The sequence below is a fragment of the Tuber melanosporum genome (assembly GCF_000151645.1).
Source record: "Tuber melanosporum whole genome shotgun sequence assembly, scaffold_23, strain Mel28".
In the NCBI taxonomy this organism is placed as follows: Eukaryota; Fungi; Ascomycota; class Pezizomycetes; order Pezizales; family Tuberaceae; genus Tuber; species Tuber melanosporum.
In genome coordinates, this window is record NW_003298897.1 from 85,367 (window position 1) to 107,120 (window position 21,754).

At 44.5% G+C, this 21,754-nt stretch overlaps 1 protein-coding gene across 1 annotated transcript, besides 2 other annotated features; it reads left to right on the forward strand.

Annotated features, from left to right (window-relative positions):
• Positions 1–9,621: 9,621 nt before the first annotated feature.
• Positions 9,622–9,648: a sequence feature (Short protein (GSTUM_00006016001, CAZ82386.1) was converted to a misc_feature.).
• Positions 9,649–9,746: 98 nt separating this feature from the next.
• Positions 9,747–9,752: a sequence feature (Short protein (GSTUM_00006016001, CAZ82386.1) was converted to a misc_feature.).
• A 6,355-nt stretch (positions 9,753–16,107) lies between these two features.
• GSTUM_00006019001 (uncharacterized protein) lies at positions 16,108–17,104 on the forward strand (the record flags this gene model as incomplete). Its single annotated transcript, XM_002838150.1, has 3 exons — positions 16,108–16,216; positions 16,297–16,619; positions 16,655–17,104. The coding sequence occupies 3 exons, from the start codon at positions 16,108–16,110 to the stop codon at positions 17,102–17,104; spliced, it is 882 nt and encodes a 293-aa protein (XP_002838196.1).
• Positions 17,105–21,754: the final 4,650 nt, after the last annotated feature.

Consider the following 21,754-nt stretch of genomic DNA (forward strand, 5'->3'; position numbering starts at 1 on the left):
TGTGTCCTGGTAGCGCTATTCCTTCTGGGGATGTCTCGTCACTGATGGGAAGAATCCGAGCCCGATCCCAGAGGGTGGATTTAGCGAGTTTTTACGGTATTTGTGGGGATTCTTTGCCCTGGATTGCAGAGAATACAGGTGCGATAGCCAATAGTGGAACAACCAGATTTTTACAGAACTTGATTTTGTATCAAAGTTTCTTTTATTACCAATTATCGGCTATGTTAAAGTGGAATGCAACAACTTAGTAATTATGAATCTTCTCCCCCCAACCCCCCTCGGTTAATAATATGCACATAAGAAAGAAAAAAACAAAATTACTGTTTCTTCGCTCTCGCATCATCCTGGGAGGGGATGTTCCTACTCAACCTCACTTCCATGTGAGCGAGCTCGACCAGAATTCTTGATTCCAATCTGGCGGGCATGGCGGAAACTTCCAACTTGGTGTTTTCTTTTACCCTCTTTTTGAGGTAACCATCTGTGTAAGCAAACTTAAGCACAACCTAGCAGATGCTTTAGTAAAACAAAATTAGGTGATTTGTTATAAACAAAACATACAGTTGTGACAAACATTCCGACTAAAAGCTTGATCCAACAATCATGAGGGTTAAATCCTTCATCCATCTTCTGAGCGAGGGAGTTCAGGTCCTTGAGAGAAGAGTTAGCGTAGTAGCAAGTGTAGACAAATATGACGTTTTTACCTTCGGGAGGTCGTAATTGTTGTTTTGTCACCGATGTGGATAGTGGTTACGGTTTTGGATATGTATTTATGGTGCTATTGTTGGGATCGGGGATGACAGATTGTGGGTTTCTTTTATTGGTGGAATGAGTTTCTATATATGATGAGTGGTGACAGTTTTAGTGTAAGAATGGACAGTACACTTTTCATCTTTGGGAAATGAAGACAGTGTAGACCTCTCGGTTGGCATTGGGAGATAGCATAGGTGTCATCATGGGCTGATTACTGAGTTACCAGAATTTCTGTATTTAAAGGATGTCTTATGCTGGTTATGTTGGCTGTTGAAGTAAGTGAGGAATACAAGGAACAATCAAGTCACTAATTTCACCAGTATTCAGCTAGCTTCATCAATCGATTGCTTATATTTCTTGCTGTCTTACAATAGGTTAAGAGCCTGGACTAGTGCACAGAACAAAACGGAGATCTATTCAGCAAGCCAAACCGGTAAGCAATTGACCGCTGAAACAATATCTGAAATGAAAGACAAGGTGGTGCAACACGATTGCAGGAACGAGAGGTGCAGTTGCAATAGCATCTATCTTACCAAGTCTATTGAGAGGTTGGACGGATCCATGTCAATGCATAAGAGTAACTTCAATGCATGGAAATTTAGAATAGTTCGCATGTTGAAGGAAAAAGGCCTCCTAGCACCAGTGTAAAGCAAGAGAGTCAGTACAATGGGTTAAAATTCACGAAGCCTTTTCTGGTCTGGGTTACCTGGTCTGTACCCCGGTGTGAAATGGTAATGCATTAGTTTGGTTGTAAAGATGTTTGAACCAGGGTTAATGTACTTTAGGAAGCTAGTTGAAGGAACGCTAGATGTTTGGTGCAGGGGTTAGTTGTTGCAGGATTGTCGGAGTGATGCTGGATGAGCAAGGAGCTGGAGAGCACTAGGGCGTTCGTGTTCAGTCAACTTGAATGGTGCTACGGTTTGTTTAGCACTAGGTTACTGCGAAACGTTTGGAAGTAACAAGAGTGTTTTGGAATTGTCTGATGCTACCAGGAGAAGGTTTCCAAAAAACTTTGAGGTAGCAGTTGGATACACTGTGGATTCATGACAACAGAGACAGATGGTGTGAGCTTGCAAACACAAGAATGGTTCGCTGTACGAGAAGATATTTGTATATATAGGACACCTCCGACAACGTAGAAAATACAAGAAAAAAACATTGACTCTCCCTCGAACATAACCTATTTTATTACAATGCACAACAATCAGGCATCCACGATTATCACTTTCAATATCAGGACTTGCAGATTCCACATATCCTGAATGCTACAACAGCGTGGAAGGCATGGACATTGCTGAAAGAAGTCCATCAGGGCATAGGTATAAATGGAAAGATGGTATTGATGCAAAGATGGTCAGCTTTGAAAATGTTAGAAGGTGACAACATGGTTTGACAATTATAAAAGAAGTTTCACGAGTTGGGGAATCAGTGACAGCGACTTGCAACCAATAGTTTGAGAATAAATGATTGTCAATTAGGGACCATTCTTATCCTGAGTTTGCCCACATCTGATGAGCCTTTGGTAATGACATTACAATCGCGGAGTGATTCTATTAGGTTTAAGATTATGACAAGATGGCTACTGCAAGAGGCTGGGAGATGATAGGTCGGTCAGAGAGCAACAGGATTGGATGTTCACAACTCCCACAGGCCGACAACGTTCGGCATACATGCATGGCAAGGTCGTTAAGGAGATGCCCCTAGACACAGACATTTTCCCTTACAAGGACCAGAAAAGAAAGGACAGAGTAAAGCCAGGAATACCGATCATGCTAGGAGGCAACGGGTACCTTTTACGAGTGGCCATGCTGGCCTGGGAGTATCACAAGGGAAAGAAAGTAAGAAATGCTTTAGTTGTGGTAAGTCGCGATATTGGAAACTTGATTGTTTCAAGAGAAAGTCTAGTAAAACACAACTAGGCTGGAGAAATGGTTCGAAGGGATATATGGTTCTGGCAAGAAGCTCAAGACTCTCACATGTATCAGGGTGGATTATAGACTCTGGTGCGAGTCAAGGCCTTTGTTTAAAGGGAAAGCAGTTTGTCAACTATCAAGTTGTTGAGACTGCAAATGCAATGACTAGCGCAGAGGGTACACTGGTACAAGAAGAAGGTTGTGGGGAATATTGGAATCAGGACCATAGCCTGAGTTATTGCATTGTGAGAGGTCTGGTACATTTGTAATATCAGAACATACTTGATATCCTTATCACGTATAGTGGATGGCGATATAAGGTTCAGTTTGAAAAGACAGCTTGTACTGTTAGTAACAATACCAATGAATAGTACTGGGGTATTTGGAAGAAACCTATACAATATAGGAGTTAGTAGAGGGGCTAGATTGGAGGAATCGCAAAATTGCATGAACATTGGCCTTGCTAGGAATCAGTGTTCCAAGGCAACATTGGAAACCTTACACAGGAGATTGTACTATCAAACTATAGATACAGAGTCAGTAAAAGGCCTGCCTAGAAGGGTAAAGGATATGATAAGAACCTATTCCATCAAGGATCACCCTGCCTCCACTATTAGTAATTGCATTTGAAAGTATTGGAAAGACAGTTGATTGTGTAACCATTGGGATTAAGGATAACCTTTGATACATTGTTTACCAACACTATAGCAACACCCTACTGCTGATCATTTACAACCACTCATCAAAAGTGTTCATGAAGGTTTAGTCAGCAGCCTCTACTAAATGCCAGATTGCAACTGGTAATCAACAGTACCCATTCAATTCAATCCTTATAATCCACTTACTACCGTACCATCCCATACTTCAACCATGATTAACTGATCTGAATACAAGTCTACTCAAAAAAATAAGCCTCCTGCATGAAGTGCCTGTCAAAAAATAACCAGCATTAAAAACACAATGATTATTGCCTTTTTCTACTACCTTTGTAATATTACCTTAGTGGCAAAAATAATTGGTTAGCCTTAGACAATAATTAAAAGCTTTCTTGTTCTAGCATGTAAACCTCAATCTCTGGATAACATTCCTTGCTGCAGTCACTCTACTCTGCTTAATTACAATCAGCATCTGACGATTATTCATGCACTCAAGTCAAATTGAAAAATGGTATTATTGGACTTTTGGGATAGATATGCACCCCGCCTTTCACTTTCTACAGTTGACAAAAAAAAGAAATCAAGGGTCTTGTGCTATGCTAATTACCTGTACTACTATAGTAAGAGGATATAGTCTCAGTTACCTAACTCACATATCAATAGTAGATAGGATATTCAGAGAAGCCAACATTATATACTGGCTAGACAAATTAAGACCCAGACTTCAACCTGAGCATGTTGCCAAGAAATGCCAGCGGGTAACCACTCATAAGAATTATACACCAGAGGATTTTAAAAGAGTAATTTAGACTAATAAGTGCATTGTGAAAAAAATCTAAGGATCCAAGGGAACAATGAGTTTTTAGAGAGCCTGGAGAGAAGTGGCTGGCTGAGTGTATTCATTCAAGGGAGAGAGACAAGAGAATCTTACTCATGGTTTGGAGATCCTTTTCAGGTAATACTAAAAATCCTTTGGTTGCCATTACTCAAAATAGCAATAAAATCAGGTCAGTTAGCCCTTTAAGAAAACATCCTTTTCCTGTTACTCATCGAATGATTTCCTTGGGTATTCAACTTAAAGATATTCTTTTTGAGCAGGATAATACTCCTGTTTACAAGGCATATAGTGTTATTGATTGGCTGGAGAGTAATTGTATTGAGGTTGAGGAGTACACAGCATATTCCTTGATTTGAATCCTATTGAGTATGCATGGGTTGAGTTCAAAAAGTGATTACACTAGCAGTATTCAAGGATTAGAGATACGCCAGGAGGAAAAAAAGCAGGAAAGAAGAGACTTGCCCAAGTGTTACCAATGGTTTGGGAGACAATTCCTGAGGAGATTTTTCAAAGGTTGTGGAAATCAATGCCTGATAGGGTGGCTGCAGTTTTGAAGGCGAGGGGAGGATATACAAAGTACTAGCTAGTATTATTTCTATCTTTATTATTGAGATCGTTTGGTTGATTGCTTCACTTGTTCATCCGCGTGCCCATTTACACCCCACTCGGGTGCCCCATCATAGCATGGTGTAGCGCAATCACTAATTATACAGGTCTCAGATCATGAACACTTATGATGAGTGGCTGTAGTATGTATGGCATGGTGACTTCAGAAAACCAGAAGAAGGTAAATCACTGAAAAGAAGCAAACTCGAATTGCGGTCGGATTACATGTAGCACTCTGTCATCCATTCGTGACCTACTGTAGTGGTCGTACCACCTGGGATAGATCTTTGGTACAGACACTAAATTTTAGGTATTGGGGTTTAGGATGTGGCTCACCGACACAAAATTGTGTTGGGACAAAAAGTTCTTTTTTAATTCGCCAATCCTGTTTTCATAATGGTCAGTACAATGAATATGATACCAACTATGAAGCAAATAAGGAAGCCACAATACCATACTTATTTCGTCATCTGAGGTGGAGAGTACTGGAACCGAAGATGAGGACATTGCGTGAGTTCAGGTGCAGACTACTAATACCTTATTATGAATAACATACTGGTTGTAGATAGGGAAATTAAATGGGGAGCTTTATTTCCTATATTATTTGGACATGTATAACCTTACTGGGAGTGAAATCAAGATAAAAATCACACAAAGAAAACGCGTAATGAAAAGCCAGCAGGGCTGTATATATGGGACACTACCGTGCTGGCACTGACAAAAAGCTGTTTCTTTAGAGACGGGACATCACCTACTGACAGCTGACAGTCCCAAGTGGCACGACCACTACAGTATTACAATATTCCATGCCCTGTGGTAGCCTTTGGAAGTCATACCCTACGACGGTCGCCTTAGGGCCTTTTTCGCGGGAACGGAAGTCGGGTTGACTATTCCGTTCACACATACAAAACGACGCTCTTTCGAAAATGAAGGATGGCTATTTTTTTATGTGGAACGGTGGCAAACTGAACGGAACGCTTGTTGCCCAACAGGCCCTTATATAGCACGAAACAAGTACCAAATTTGACAACAGTAGTGAAGTAGTTCCTCAAACCAAGAATGAATTGACTGGAATTCATGTGAGTGCTCCTCTTTCCGTGTAAAGCAGCCATCGGCGCCTGTAACCCTCACTCGCAATTTTGAGACCTATATCATAGAATGGAAATTACTGGAAAAGGGTACGGTTAAACTTTAACAGTTTATTGCTCAATAGGCATAACCGACAACAAAGCTGTTATTAGTGGGATTTTAACCGCGGCAAGCTCTCTGCAGCTACTCGGTTATAACATTACCATTTGCGGCCTAGGTAGTTAGACCCTTATGCTAAGGTTTACTAATCCACCGAACAATTTCGTCTCTCTTACACCAACCCAACGGAACGTTCCGACTTCATTCACTGCTTTCACAAAGTACACCCCAGAAATCAAAGCTACAAGCATGGACGAAAGATCCACTACCCCGTCTCATTATATTTCACCTGAGGCTCTGATACCAGAGGATGACGCCGCCACATCCTCCACGACCTTGACTGCGGGTTCTTCACCTCCTCCACTAAACCTTCGCATTACTGGTACCGAACGTGCAAACTTCATTCAATTTTTCATCGAGCAAAATATTACTCTCCCCACAGATAGCTCCTGGCCAGGTTTAGTCGCACATATGGCCAAGTTTATCGCTGAACAAGGAGAGGCAGAGGTCCTCGGTGCCGCTGCCCACACATTGCCCGGTGGGTATAGGGTTGTCAATATCGAGCTCTCGACCCTGGGAGCATGGCGCCGTGGTTTTCAAATCTTGTCCCAGTCGCAGGCCTTTGCGTTCTGTACAGTCCACTGTCTTGACTATTGAATAACAGTTCGTATTCCGTTTAACTAGCTTTCTGCGAACCATGCTAACCTATAGATAGCGCCGTGGATGAGCGTTGCTTTCTCCCTCTTATGACTGCCATATCTGTCATAACCACCTCGCTTGTCTCAATATCGTTGTTTACTTTTACTTTTTTTCATTGGGCTGTTGCACCACCGTACTTTAACAATGCACTCTGTGTTTTCTGAATCAAATACCGCTTGCGCGATATTCATGTGAACCTCTATAGACCTTGTTGGTATAGTTCGACCGGGCGCCTGCCACCCTGTCAGTTCGTCATCTCGTGAGCTGCTTTCCAATTATACGCTGTGATGAGTTGACCAAGTGCGTTCATCATTCTGCTTCTTGAATTTATCATCCACATATGATCAAGCATTGCACCAAATAAACTACTGCCTTGATGTGGGTGAAAATGAGCTCCATGAACTGTGTCTGCATACTACATTTAATTCTACAAAAATAAAGAAAGATTCGGTTATTGACATACCGGTTATTTGGGGGTAGGATACCTGGATAACCAGTCCTCGCTTTGCCCCCTCTCATTGGGACTTTCATGTACGTTAATAGGAACATTCTGTTACCTCCCTATAAACCAAATGCCACCCAACAAACAAGGTTAGACATTCACATTTCAGAATTGAAACAGTCATAAACGAACAAAGTACCTAAAAGCAGCAATAAGTAATGTGGGTATTTAGTGCTGTGGTCAGCAGAAGGATTCCCAGATTTCCTTAAACAACAGAGGCTAAAAGGGTATGTATTTGACACAAAGGCAAGCTACGACGTGCCACCTGGTGATACGTGGGGCGAAGTCACTGAACCAGATGATATCGTCCTTCCTCATGCCAAACCAGAATTTTCCACTAAAGATTTGCAGTCACGGAAAATATCGAAAGATGTGCTGGCGAGCGCGGAGTGAACATATTTTCGCGTCCCCTTCTTCCACAAAACAGCAGTATACAAACTCGACAAGCTACCGCTTCATTGCTGTGGAGAGAATGTGATGGGGGTCCATGCTAAGATGATCAGTTACACTTTGCAGAATTGATCAACAGCTACGATGTTGAAGATCGCTGCTGGCATTGCGCAAAAGACCACCCAGAATTCTCAGCCCCTGTCTGTAACATTTAAACATCTGCGACAAATTTCGGAACGCGAGCGGCATGCTTTGCGCCCTCCGTGACTATCTATTAGTTGCTTGCATTGCTTGCCACCTGGCTCACCCGGGGCCAGGCGTTAGCAGGCAGCGCTTCGTGGTTTTAAATGGAGGTAAAAATAAGCCTAGACTTTTCTGTATGAGAAGTTATGAGTAAGCTGAGGAACCAATGCGGTAGACGCTGCCGTAAAGTTGATGATATGGCACATCTCTCACACTGCACGGACACTATATTATTCTGATCTTTGCCCAATAATTCGGGCTAGTATTCTTCACTTATCGGGTCACCGTAGACTTCATAAGAAAGAATCCAAATAAAGCCGTTTGAAGAGATTATATTCCAGAACCATTTTCATCTGCAATTCCCGATACACTGTCTGTCAACCTTTCTCCCATTAGCTTTATCATCTAATTATAACAAGACAAAGCATCCAGGCCCCAACTTTCACAAACAATTTCCCGTCTATCTTCTAAACCCCGGAAGATGTGGGGGAATCCTCGGCCGCCCTAAAAGCCTGGTAGAGGTTGGAATGCGTGAGGCGCGACGGGTAATGTACCTTGAAAACCTGGGGGGGGCTCCTGGAAAACCACCAGGCAGGGGAGCAGCACCCATCGGAAGTGAGGCCTTTTCAAGACCAACATTCCTCATGGGACCTTGCAAGCCCACAGGCCCACCCATCTGCGACGGCAACCACCCCGGATGTGGGAGAGCCCCTACACCAATGATCGGGAGCCCTCTCCCGGCAGGTCTACTGATGCCTGGTCCGGCAGCCGCAAAACCAGCACCCGATGGGCAACCGGCGGTAGCCATTTCTAAACGCGAAGAGGGATCCGCCGGGGGTGGCGACTCGACGGATAAAGAAATAATGTGAAGTCCTCGCAAGATGATGAGACCTAGGGTGCGCTTTTCCTCTGTGATCTGACCTACGATGGTAGCAGCTGGAGCGGTAGTTTTAGGTTTTTGTTTGATGCGGTGGAATTCTTTGTTATCTGCTAGAACAACATTCATGTCTCAAACGACATAATTACCTCGGTTGATAATTATGCAACACTTGTTTAGAGGCACCTTGTCAAACCCTAAAATCATCCCTGTTAGCTGGCGGGCATCGGTCATTATCACCGGCATACGATAGTTAATCTATACATCCGTCAGTATTATGGAGGTATATCACAATTATCTGAGACCAATTCTCCTACGGGGTTGGTAGTCACGTACGAGGTTGGCCTATATTCAATCAGCGTCTTTCTCCGCGTCAACGAAGAAATCTCCAGTAGCCATAAGGGTGAAAGACAAGACTCACCATTTCTCCTTTTTGTTTTGAAGACATGAATGCTAGCGGGCAGGAAAAGCCGCCTTTAAAGTTCCTCTATGCAGGATGATTCAATAAGGTAATGAGGCTCGCGAGGGTGGAGTGGCCTCTCGAGAAGGATAGACGGAAAGTGGGTGTTGTTGTCGATGTTGGCACCCAAGCTCAAATTCTTGGCAAGGCAGAAATAGCTGACAGACCTTTGAGTCAGCCTTTATCTCAAGCCCTACCACTAGTGTCTATATGGCTGCACCCCACCAAAAAACTGTGAAGAATTGAAGGTGAGGGAACTCTCTGATGCAAATTAACGATAAACGCTAACGGACGACCAGACGATTAACGCTGAATACCACCCACCAACAATCAGCAATACAGATAATATGCACAACCGTCAGTTCCGCAAGTTTGTTCCCGCCCTCCCAAAGATGTTTGTTCGAAATCCACACACTTCTTTAGATTTGAAAAAGGATAATATACTGACGAGAATCTCTTGAAAAATAAAGGCGACACCGAATCCAAAGACGCCAATCCCATGCGTGAGCTCCGAAGTGAGAAGCTTGTTTTGTCCCCATAATCATCCTCATCTTCATCGGATACACACAGCTCAGTCACTCGATCTCGAGAAGAAACAATACCAGGCGCTAATGAAATATTCAGTTGTAAATATCACAGTTGGAGAATTTGGGGATAGGCTTACTTGTGCCGCCAAAGTGTTGGAGCAGCTTTCTGGTTAAGAACCCGTATATAGCGAGGCTCGTTACACGCTCGGTACCTTCGGTATCTGTCGTAATGAGAAGATTGCGGTACATTTCAATGTCCGCGGACCCAAAGCTGAAGAAGTCATCGAACGTGGGTTCAAGGTCAAGGAGTACGAGCTCGGTAGGAACCTCTCTGACACTCGCAACTTCGGCTTTGGCATCTCGGAGCACATGGATCCGGGAATCAAATACGCCACTGCTATCGGTATTTACAGAATGGACTTCTGTTGCATTATGTGAGCGCCGAAGTCAATCCAGGAGCGTTGGTCTGGGAGGGGGTTAAACCATGTGTGGGTAAATACTGATGGGTGGGCTTCGGGTCCCGTCCCGGTCTTCGTGTTGCCGAGTGCAGGAGGTGCCAGTCAAGAGTTGGTGCTTCGTATCGTATCAACCAGTCCGACTCTGTTAAGTGGTTTAAGGCCAAATACGACGCCACCGTAAGGTAGACGAGCTTGGCTTTCGGGGTGTTAAACAAAACACAGGAAAATCGAGCGCGGTGGTAGGGAGTTATTTCTTCTACTGATTTTTCTTTTTGCGTACAAGGTGTACTTCAGAACTTTTCAAAGAATGATTTCCGGGTCATTCTCAAGCATCACACGGGACAATTACCCATCCTATCAACACGATCGCACTGGCAACCACTTTGATAGGGAGGGATTTACCAATAGTGTGCGCGGTGAATCAACCACGGACTTGCTGCCACAATCCATCCGATTATCTCTGAACATCAATTTACTTCTCGCCTGCTGCAAAGCATTAGTGCCTTTAGCGCCAGTGTTCGCAACGGTCCGGGCCCCCACCGGGCCTTACAGTAGGACTGCCAAGAGCCCTAATCCGGACGGGACGGCAAAATGCGGTCCGCTCTCCTCCTGACAGAGGACGACGGGCTCAACACGGTAAGACATATTAGGGCCGATGATTGCCGAACACTGCGGGGGACGGCCGGGGACCGCGGTGGAAGGCAGGGGACTGTGCTAGACAGCCCTTGATACTAGAGGACGGCAAGGGACTTCAGGGAACTGTGTATGACCTCAGGGGAACTCCGGCAGAGTCTGATATGAATCCAAGCAGCTCTATTTTGGTACACCTTTCAAGAATAGATCGAGATCGTCCACGAAGAGTTTTGGAGACAAGCAAGGGCAGGGGAGGAAATTTAAATGGGTGCAGGGAGTTGTTACAGGATATAGTACGAAGTTCAAATATTGAACAAAGATCTGTGTATGCGAAACCTTACTTAAGACAATTATTCTTATTCTTTCTCTCTCGTACCAACTGCGAATTCAACTCCTTTACGAATCCTGTCTGATGAAGCAGCTGACTCAATGTCACCGGAAACTACGCTACCTGGAATTTTGAAATAGATCCTAATACTGGTTTGACGAATGCTGAATGAGTTAATACGATTCCAATTCATGAGAGTCCAGAGACAAATACCGGTAGCGGTTGTACAAGTCCGGGAGGTGGATTGAGCAGTGCACCAAGTAGCCTTATTACACCAACGATTTGGAGTACAAGAGACTGTGATGCGTATGCTACTAGGTCTGAACGAAGAATATATGAAAGGAGACGCAAGATGAGGAAGGGTTGGGTCTATTTTTCTGAAAATAGATCAGAGTATACAACCCCGGATGGGAAAACACGCTGGCAGTGCTCACACTATATGTTTTCTTCCCCAAGCCATTTAACCATGTACCCCAGCTTGGATTCCGTCTAGCACCCTCTAACTTCCAAACTCCATAATTTCCATTCAGTGTTTACGAAACAAATACAAATATGTTAGGTCTATCAAATGCGATAACGATTACCTTTTCTGACTCTTCAACAAAGACTATAACTGAGTACTTGTGTGAAGTACTCAAGAGAGGCCAGGATGGCCCAATCGCACACAAACAAGGCTAATTCTTGATTGAAACTGCTTCAGGAAAGACAGGGCCACAGGTAGCCTGTAGGAGTAACCTCGTACAGGATCTACCTCTTCGCTGAATAGTAGAAAACCATATCATCGGCCAACAGGTCGAGCAGAGTTCCATTCGAGTTCTTCTCAGAAACTTGATAGATTGTATAAGTGTGATTCGTTGTCTGTAGTATTTTGTTTATGATCACTGAATTGCAAGGAGCAGCAAGTTAAACAAGAGCGCAGACATCACTTGAATTACAAAGAATGCCAGATATACGAAGATGCCCGCGCTCTTGCAAGATCTGCCAATACGATAAACAACTGGATCCAGGATCTGTTTTACCGCAGCCAGAAGGACCTAACTTGTTTGTTCAAGCGGACTGAAAGCAAAATAAATTTTAGATTTGACTTATGGACATCAGCAAACTACCATGCGTTCCTTGGTGTTGTTGCACCTTGGCTTCATCCGAACTTCAAATTACCAAGTGCCGTAATTGGGGTGTACAGAATCTATGGACCGCATACTAGGGAGAATCAGGCAAACTGATATTTGAATATTATGAAGCGTGACAATATAAATAAAAAGATAGGCTATTTTACCTTAGAAAATGCGAGCAATAATGGGATGGCAATGCAGCATATAAAACAATACCTAGACGAGTATGGAATCCCCTTTGATCCCATCGCGTGACACCTACCGTGTTTTGGACATGTCATTATTGATGTGGTTAAGGCTTTCCTTTAAAATACTGATTCGGAGTCCCCTGAGGTGACGATTTTCTCTTATCACTAGTTACAGCATAAGATACGGGAATTGGGAGCAGGGTGACGCAAGGTGCCTCTTGGCAAGCTACACAACATCATCCTCCGGATCTCCCTGTCCTTACAGAGTTGTAACCACATTGCCGAGAAAGCCAAACAGGGCCATATACGCGGAGCGAAGGCATTATCACTAATATATGAGGTTAGTAGACGGTAGGGTGGTAATTATGACTCCCATTTACTTGCACTCAAACTACGCGATCCGCTTGAAGAGTTTATTACTTTGGTGATATGCAGAAATGAGAGCCAGGACCAGCTACATTCAAGCTCCTCTTACTCTCTTAGTCTTGATGAGTTAACCACTACCGACTGGGATATCCAGAAGGAAATCATGGATATTTTACAACCCTTCTGGAAGTGGCAGTTAATTCTACAAGCCAAAGAGCACTTTGGTAAACAGGACGACATCATTCCTGCCATGAAGGACGTGCTTAACTAGCTAGAAACCTTTCGAGATCACGAGACAGAGTATATTTGTACTTCAGTCAATACTGCCTGGAGTGTTTTAAACAGCTAAGCATATTCCTGTCCTTCATTTCATGGATTGAATTCTCGCTCTCTATCCCATATTCCCTTGTAATATAAATTTAATATGCACTAGGTACTACGGCTTGACCAACCATGTCCCGGTACACATTTTGGCTATTAGCTACGTTCTGGAAATGAAATACAAATATTTTAAGAATAAATTGGAGGAACGTCCGGACTAGATTGGAAATGAGAAAAATATGGTATAAAGGGTTTAGAATGAGGAGTATAAGTGATTGACAACAGGCCAGCAAGAAAAGCTTCTCCGGATTGCGCCTACAATCAGTGAAGTCTCTGGACCAAGTAGTAGTCCAGCCAACATAACGGAGCTTGGAAGGCTACAGAATTGGAAGAGAAAAAAGAGGTAAACTTTTAAACAACAAAGGATTACGTCAGCGATTCAGACAATATTGACTTAGGCAAGGCAAAGATGTAAAGATAAAATTTCAATATCCTAACAGGAGAAGTATTCTCGCAAAGAACAACGATAGGTAATAAGAAACGGGAAAGACTGATATGACCCAAATGCGAGTAACGGAGGAAAGAGAGACAGATTGGATAACGAACGAAAACAACTATCAAGGAAAAACAAGCTGCCTTTTATCCTTCCCTAGATCATACTAATCTGCTTCCACATACTTCCAGCGTATGCCGTGTTCTCCATCACACTCAGTTTTACTATCGCCCATTTGTGCCGCCCCGGCCGAGGGTAAGTGAACTTGACCGAGGATATTCGGTATTTCCATGATAGGGGTAGCCCCCTAACATGGAGTCGTCGCAGGTATCGTCGCAGATGTTGTCGCATATGTTGTCGCATATTTCGTTTGATGTGTAGGACTAACTAGTAGTCAAACATAGAGGCGTCGGAGTAGTTGATACCAAGAGGGTTAGGGTTGTGAAGTCGTTGCCATAGGGGAAACATGCGGTGAGCAGCCAAGAAACACTTCTGTCCAACATAAACACTATTTGGTGATGGGTGCGATGGGTTCTATGGACATTTGGAGTGTGCGAAACAGATGATGAGTTGTACACCGGACCTCTACCCTACTGGATTGACCATATCAACGATATACGTGAAAAGAATCTTGCCCAAATAGGTATATATATTTTTACGATTCTCGCTATGTCCGGTACCAAGAAAGATTCTTCAGCAGGTAAGCCTTTTCGAACTTGCTAATACCTTAGTTATTCCTGCTCGCGTGGCATATCAGATATATATTCAGTTAAACTTCTACTTACTACCTCAAGATTAATTTCTATAGAACGAAGCTCCTCGTAACCAATCGGCGAAACCGCCTAGGTGATGAGGTAATTGAGGCATTTGAGTGTCTCAAGTCATGGGCTGCTTCGGGTATTGTGTATGGGGGAATAAACTCGGATATCAATTGATGGAGAGCAAATTGAAGGCATGAGAACTTTATTCTTTGGGTCTTCATTCTTCCTCAGTTGTTTGAAGTTATTCTATTTTACTCTTTGTTCCTTCTATCATACTATTTGTTTTATATCCGAAAACATGCCTCCACGGCATTTCTCCTATAATCCCAAATGATGGGTCTCCTGTGTAACTGCTTGGATGGATACATAAACCACAAGCACATTATTTCTATGTTCGGTAGCACTGTGATACGAGAATATTGGGCAGAGCAAACATTGCTGTGCTGGGCATAAAACATTTTCAACAGGGGACGGCGGGGCAACGGTCCTTGTCAGTAGTCCGGGGGTCACGCTTTGAAAAAGACTGGACGGGACCAGCGAATGCCGTCCACCATCGGCCGACGTTAGGACGGACGGACTCCCCCGTTGCGAACACTGTTGACCGCTCTGGTGGTATGGAGGGCTCGGTCCCTAGGCAGAGCTACAGAATGTCAAAACCTGTCTTTGAAGAGACAAAATACGAAGTGTAAACACAACCACGACCTCGTACAATACTCGTACAATACCGGTCAAGGCGATCCCCAATATAACAAACCTTATCCTTACCCATCGAAATATCGCCGACAATGCCTTCGAATAAGCCCTCCCAGTGCCAATACCACCTACGCTTCTACACGCCAAATATTTTCAATTTAACTAGCATGAGTAATTTATTGTGATGGCAGGTTACCGTCCATACAGCATCTCGGTTTTCCCCCTAACACTTGCTAATATGATAAGTTATATCCCTTTTGCTAACTGCACAATGCCACGGGATCAGTCTCTACCCAAACATTGAGAGGCACGAAGCCACCACCGGCGGCACTACTCAGTACCTGCCCCACCTCTGGGAGTACATCCTTTGCCGCTATACCGGTATTCATGACTATTTGGTTCCGTGGGTTCCTAACTCTATGCCAGGTTCATAGCACCTGCAGAAGATAGATCCTGGCTTCACTCCTTGTGCCTGCTGCTTGTGAATTGCACTCTAGCCATCGGGTCTCTCGAGTTGACGCCAATTCTGCTATCGTTGTAGTGCAAGAGCCTTATGCCTGCTTGGCATCTCCTTGTTGCCGCTCCAGGTGCCAAAGTTACATTTAACAATGGTACGCGTAGTTCACGACACCCCCCCTCAGAATTAACAGCAACCCCAGGCTTGTTCACAAGTGGTTCTAAGTACCTGTGAAGTTGAGGGAGAACCGAAATCTCCTTTATGATATCATCCTGAAGAAAAAAAACCCACTTTGGTTGTGACACTTCAAATCTGTTTCCCCCATCTCGGAGGAAAAGGTTCTAAAAGGAGAATACCTACCCATCTCACAGGGACTTTGCAATTTGCTCACCCAACATTACCCTTTCATTCTCGCTTGCCGGAAGCTGTTCCAACCCAATGCTAAAAAAGCATGAACCCTGGAAAGGCATGTCTAATATCCTGGATATCCAGGCCTCATACGTTTGTTTATCCACGTGATTTAGTGTGGTACCTCGGTAAATAGGAACAGGAACCTGCCTCCTCCCAAGCACAATTGTCCCCAACCTTTCCCCCTTCCACCCCCACCATCCCTAATGCCCCCAGGTTCATCCCACACAAATTGAAAAAATGTCTACTTCCTCCACTCAGCGGGAAAACTTCACCCACCCAGAATACCATTACCTGGACCTGGTCCGTAACATGCTAACCAACGGCGAGCAACGACCAGACAAGCGCAGTACAATACCCCTTCTAAACTCACTGACGAAAAAAAGAAAAAACACAACCTGACAAAACCCCACCAAATAAATAGAACAGGAGCCGGCACAACCTCCCTCTTCGCAACCCCCACAGCCCCGCCTCAACCTGAGAAACCACACACCCCTGTCCTGAGTACAAAGCACGTATTCCAGAAAGTCATCCTTTACGAGCTCTTCTGGTTCATTTCGGGCTCGACCAACAACGTCCCGGTCTCGGCCGTGGGCGCGAAGATCTTGGAGGGTGACGGGTCGCGCGCTTACCTGGACTGCATTGGGCTGACGGAGCGCGCACAGAGAGACCTGGGCCCCGTCTACGGATTTCAGTTGCGGCACATTGGCGCAAAGTACGTCGACTGCCACATGGGCTACCCCGTCCAGTGTGTGGATCAGCTCGCCGACGTCATACACAAGCTCAGAAACATCACCTCCGACCGCATCATCATGTGCGCATGGAATCCGACAGATCTGGCGAAGATGGCGTTGCCGCAGTGTCACATGTTTGCCAATTCTATGTCTTGTACAAGGATGGTAAAGGTGAGGGGGCGTTGTGTTGCGTGTTGTATCAGAGGAGCTGTGATATGGGGCTTGGTGTCCCGTTTAATATCGCTTCGTCCAGGCTCCTCACTATAATGATTGCGCATGTGTGTGGCCTGGAGCCTGGGGAGTTTAGAGACACTATGGGGGATGAAAATGGTTATGCCGATCGTGAGGATACATTGAAGGTGCAGTTGGAGAGGGCGCCTAGGGAGCTCCCTACTGCCAAGATCAATAGGCAAGTGGATGATATTGATGACTTCAAATCTGAGGACTTTAAACGCGTAGGGCATGATCCACATCCTGGTATCAAAATGAATCCGGCTGTATGAAGAGGAAGCAACTCTGGCCGGGTCGTAATTAATGATACTTGATACTATGTTTTTCGTATTAACATCGGCATTGGACAAAAGAAAGGGCTTTGGGAAGCCTGAGTGGAACCGGAGGCCTGAGTAAGGTAGCGTGAAGGGAAAAAGCAAAGACTCCTGATACGCCAACAGGAAAAAACCAAGGAGAAAAAGATGAAAAATACCACCATAAATCCTGATGGATACCCGAATCCTACAAAGGAAATCAGTACCAGAGGTGCCGGAGTGGAGACATGCAATCCGTTCCCCATATTAGTAACCAGATTTCGTTAAACCCACTGTAGTAAGAAAGCAAGACCAAAACTTAATTCTTATGGTAGCTTATCCACGTTCTTCACTCCAACACACCGCTCCCTCCGACATCTAGGCATCCTCTCTCTGACAACCCTCCCGCCACCACAGCCAGGAGAACTGCCCATCCTCCAATCCCCCGCAGCCCTCTCCCCACCCCCACCACTACCTCCAGCATTTCTACTCCCACTACAACTTTCATCATCATCCTCAATTTCAAATCCCAGCCTCCGCGTCAGCTCAATCAAATCTCGCGTCACGAAATCATGTGCCTTGGCAGTCCACTTCCTCATAAACCGCTCAATCACCGCACCGATATTTTCCAAACCCGCACCAGTCCTCAGGGCAAGCTCCATGAGCGTTTTTGTAATGGGTCTTCTGCGTGTAGTACCACACCCGAATCACCTCTAGAGCCTCCGAAGGCACCAACACCGGGAGTCATTCCTCTAAATACTCCAGCTTCGTCATCGGATGGTGGGGTGCCGAAGCCGGTGGTCTAATTAGTAAACACGCTCTCTATTCGCCAACGGGATGGAAAGTGTGAGAGTTTTCGGTAAGCGAGGCGGGCTATCTCGACTTGGCCAATGTCGCCTATCACTACGTAGGATTCGTGTCGGTAACCGCACTCTTCAGCAATGACCTCCTCTGCCTGTGTGGGATTTCCCTGAGGGGGTGGTAGGTTTTCTTGCTGGTCGCGAGTGAGGTCTAGGTTCATCAGGTCCACGGGTTTCCCTTTAACACCGCAGTCTTCAACCGGTAGCAGGATGATTTTATGCCGTGGAAGGTTGTCTTTGGCCACATTCCGTTCTCATGGCGTAGGGCGCTGGCGTGAATGTTATACATAATCACTAGGCCCTCGCCTGCATAGGTGGGTTTGACATGATTGACGTAGGCCAATGCGTCCCTTTCGCTCTCGGGCGCGGGGTTGGCTCTGGGGTCCGGGGAAGTAGATCTTTTGTAAGAGTTCTTTCGACCCCTGGTGCTATTCTGTCACCCAGGCTCGCCGAGGACGGACCCCTGAGCGGAACGAGAAGGTGCATCACCACCACCACTGCCACCAGAAACTCCTAAATAGTCAGCCACTGTGATTGCAATTCCCCCCAGCCAGCCTCCCGAACTATGGCTCCTCCTTCCTCCATTACCCGGTGCCGTCATTCTATCCGTTACAAATTTCCTCCGCCAAATAGCCGCCGATTCGTGCGGTTGCATTGGGGGAGGATCAAACGTAGCGACTAGCACATTGCTGCCCAGAGCTGAACTTGCCAGACCCTATAGAGAACTCCATTGAACGCCCGATCCATTACCCACGCTATCAACACTTCCTCCACCATTTGTTGCTCCTATGGTCGCTATCATTGCGGTCATACTCCCCTTACTCTCCTGAAGGTCCAAAGTTCGAGATGGGTGCTTTGCAGGTAACGGTTAGTGGGGCGTGTTCGCGGCGGATACAACGGAAGTGGGGAGAGAGGATGGGAATGAAGTCGAGTTTATCCGGCTGAACGTAGTAGTGGTGGAGATAAATGCATGTATGATAAAATTCAACTATTACCCGTAGTTTTGTTAATCGTATTATTGAGACGTGAAGGATGAACTTGCGTATGTGGGATGATGGTTTGATTTGGGTCGCTAGTGGTGGGAGGGTAGGTGGGGAGCAGTGATAGCGGCGCCGGGAGCGGCAAACACTGGTGGCACCGGTAATGTGAGACGTTTAAAAGGTTGGTATGTATCACAGATATGGCTTGGCTCGCCTTTGCTCACTCGATGTGGGTTTTTTAACCAGCTCAAAAAAAGGTTTCAAGCTATGTATCATACAACTACACCACGACACAGCAAGTAAAACTAATAAATATTCCCCCATAAACCAAAACGCTGCAAAATCCGACCCGGCCCGGCTTTACCTGGTGCTGAAAAACTCGACTGGACGGCCCCGCCCATTCACAACCACCGTCGGACTGTCCGCTCCGGATAGCTGCGTTTCTTCTTTCTCGCTCAGAACTTCCTACACTTATCTTTGACCGTTTCCTTTCTGCTACACTCAATTTACACCCTTTCCACAATTCTCTCGCACTCAACATCTCTAGCCGGTTTTTTCTTTTCTCTTACAATACCCGACCACTGCCGTCTCCGCAACGATACATGTCAATGTGACAAATAGGCAGGTTCTCCAAACTCGTCTATTGTATCCCTCTAATCCTCACACACAACCACTCTACCCCTATGAGAAGAATGCTTCCCAAGTGTAAAGCTAACCAGCGTAATTAATCTTCCTACTCTTGGTAATAGGTGTGAAATTACCAGTAGTGGTATGAGCAGCATCCACTTCTCTAGGGCCCCGAAACCAGCGGCGTGGACGGACTCGAGTTGTCTAAGGCCTGCCTATCAGAAAACAGGCGACAGAGAAAAACAAAATAGAGATATGTGTTGAAACGTATAGCCTAAGCCATTAATTCATTGTTGTTTCACTTTTATCCCTCTGCCTTCCTTCCTGTTTCATACTAGTGTTTTTGTAATACCGCCTGATGCACTTCTGTTACCACACTACTACTATCGTATATTGTGTGGAGGAAAGGTTTTTCTAGCTGCATTTCATATTTCACACATATTGCAGGTTAAAAGCTGTATCTTTTTCCTACTTGTTTTGTTGAGTTGTTAGTCTGCGACTGTCTTCCACCTCTTGCTTTGTTCTCTTGTCCCTCTAGTCTTAATTCAATATTCGGGGTTCCGAATGGTCCGACTGGTCTGGCTTGAAGGCAGGACCAGACTTGTTATACCAAATCTGTATTGCAAATAACTGTTTGCCAAATACCTCTAGATTCATATTTTCCAAATACATTTTGTAAAAGTATTCTGTCAAACACCTGTAAATATATAGAATTTATAATTTGTAACCCTCTATTCTGTATATAATTAATTTATAATATGGTTTTGTATCTACTATAAACTCTTTTCAAAATCTTTTTCTTACATTTTGAAAATACACAATATCTTCTCCTAATCCAATGAGTATCTTTCTTCAATTATGAATGATGATATACCACTGATATCAGAAACTATTCAAATTGAGAAAATTGTGTTGCCAACTATCATGGCACTCACCACCTTACAAGCCAAATTATGCCATTTGCCTCTTTGAATATGCCAATACTAAAGTAGTCCTCAAGGCTCAGGAGTTAAATCTTAACGACTTAATTACAATTCAGAATCAGATACTATGAGAGCAGATATTCATTGATGTTAATAATGAGTGATAATTATCATTAATCTAATCTAATTACCATGTTAATATAAATTGCCTTGGACTGGTTTGGAATTTCCAAAAACAGGTTGTCTAAAACCTGATTTGTAAATTATATTTTCAATTGAGAGTGAGCCAAACACCTCTATCAATTCAAAATGCATTTTGGGATTGAACGCCATTTACAACGGAGGAACAGCGGGAGCGAAACATCATCTGAGATTTAGAGGAAACTTGAATGTTTGCAGTTCACTGGGTATGCTTCAAATACAACATGACCATTCAGGGCTTGCTAATAATGTGGGAGACATGATTATCTACCAGCCTAAATAAGAGGTAAAACTCTCAAATTCTGAGGGTGTACAGTCATGTCTGGAGACTCTTCCCATTCCTGCCCAGTAACCGTCCTACAATGACATCCAATTACTCTAAATTCAATGGAAAGGTTGATACTTAGATGAAGGAAAAGATAATAGTATAGCTAGTAGAAGATAGCAACAAATTATTACCATTTTGTATGGTCTCCATTTGCATCCTGTACAGTGAACATTCTCTCAGGTATTCTATTTATTAATCTCTCCAAAATCTCTGGAGGAATTAATCACCACTCCTCCTTTCCTCCTCAAGCAATTCAGCAGTACTGTGAGGCCTTCTCTCTAGTTGAAACAATTGCTTCTTAGGGAATCTTTTAACTAGTGCTCAGGTATTCACAATGGCGTTGAGATCTGGTTACTTGTGTGGCCAAGGTAGCTTTTTTGTAACCACAGTCAGCCTCCAATTATCGATTTTCCTCTCTACCATACCAAGAGAAATTGTCTGCAGCTAAGTAGATATTGACAAAAGGCCTATCCAGACCTTGTTTAAAAGGGATGAGGTATGGCTGGTGGATTTCAGTTGCATATTGGTCGGAACTGACCAGGTTTGTCTCTCCCTTTCTGGTCCTATCTTCCTCTCCCCTCCTCCTCACAAGAATCAACTCTATCCTGCCACACTTCATGATTGCAGTATTGACACCAATACTAGTCCTCACAGACTTCAGGCTCTGGGTCCAGCTTTTTTCTTCCAATTTTTCCGCAGGTCAAACTCTT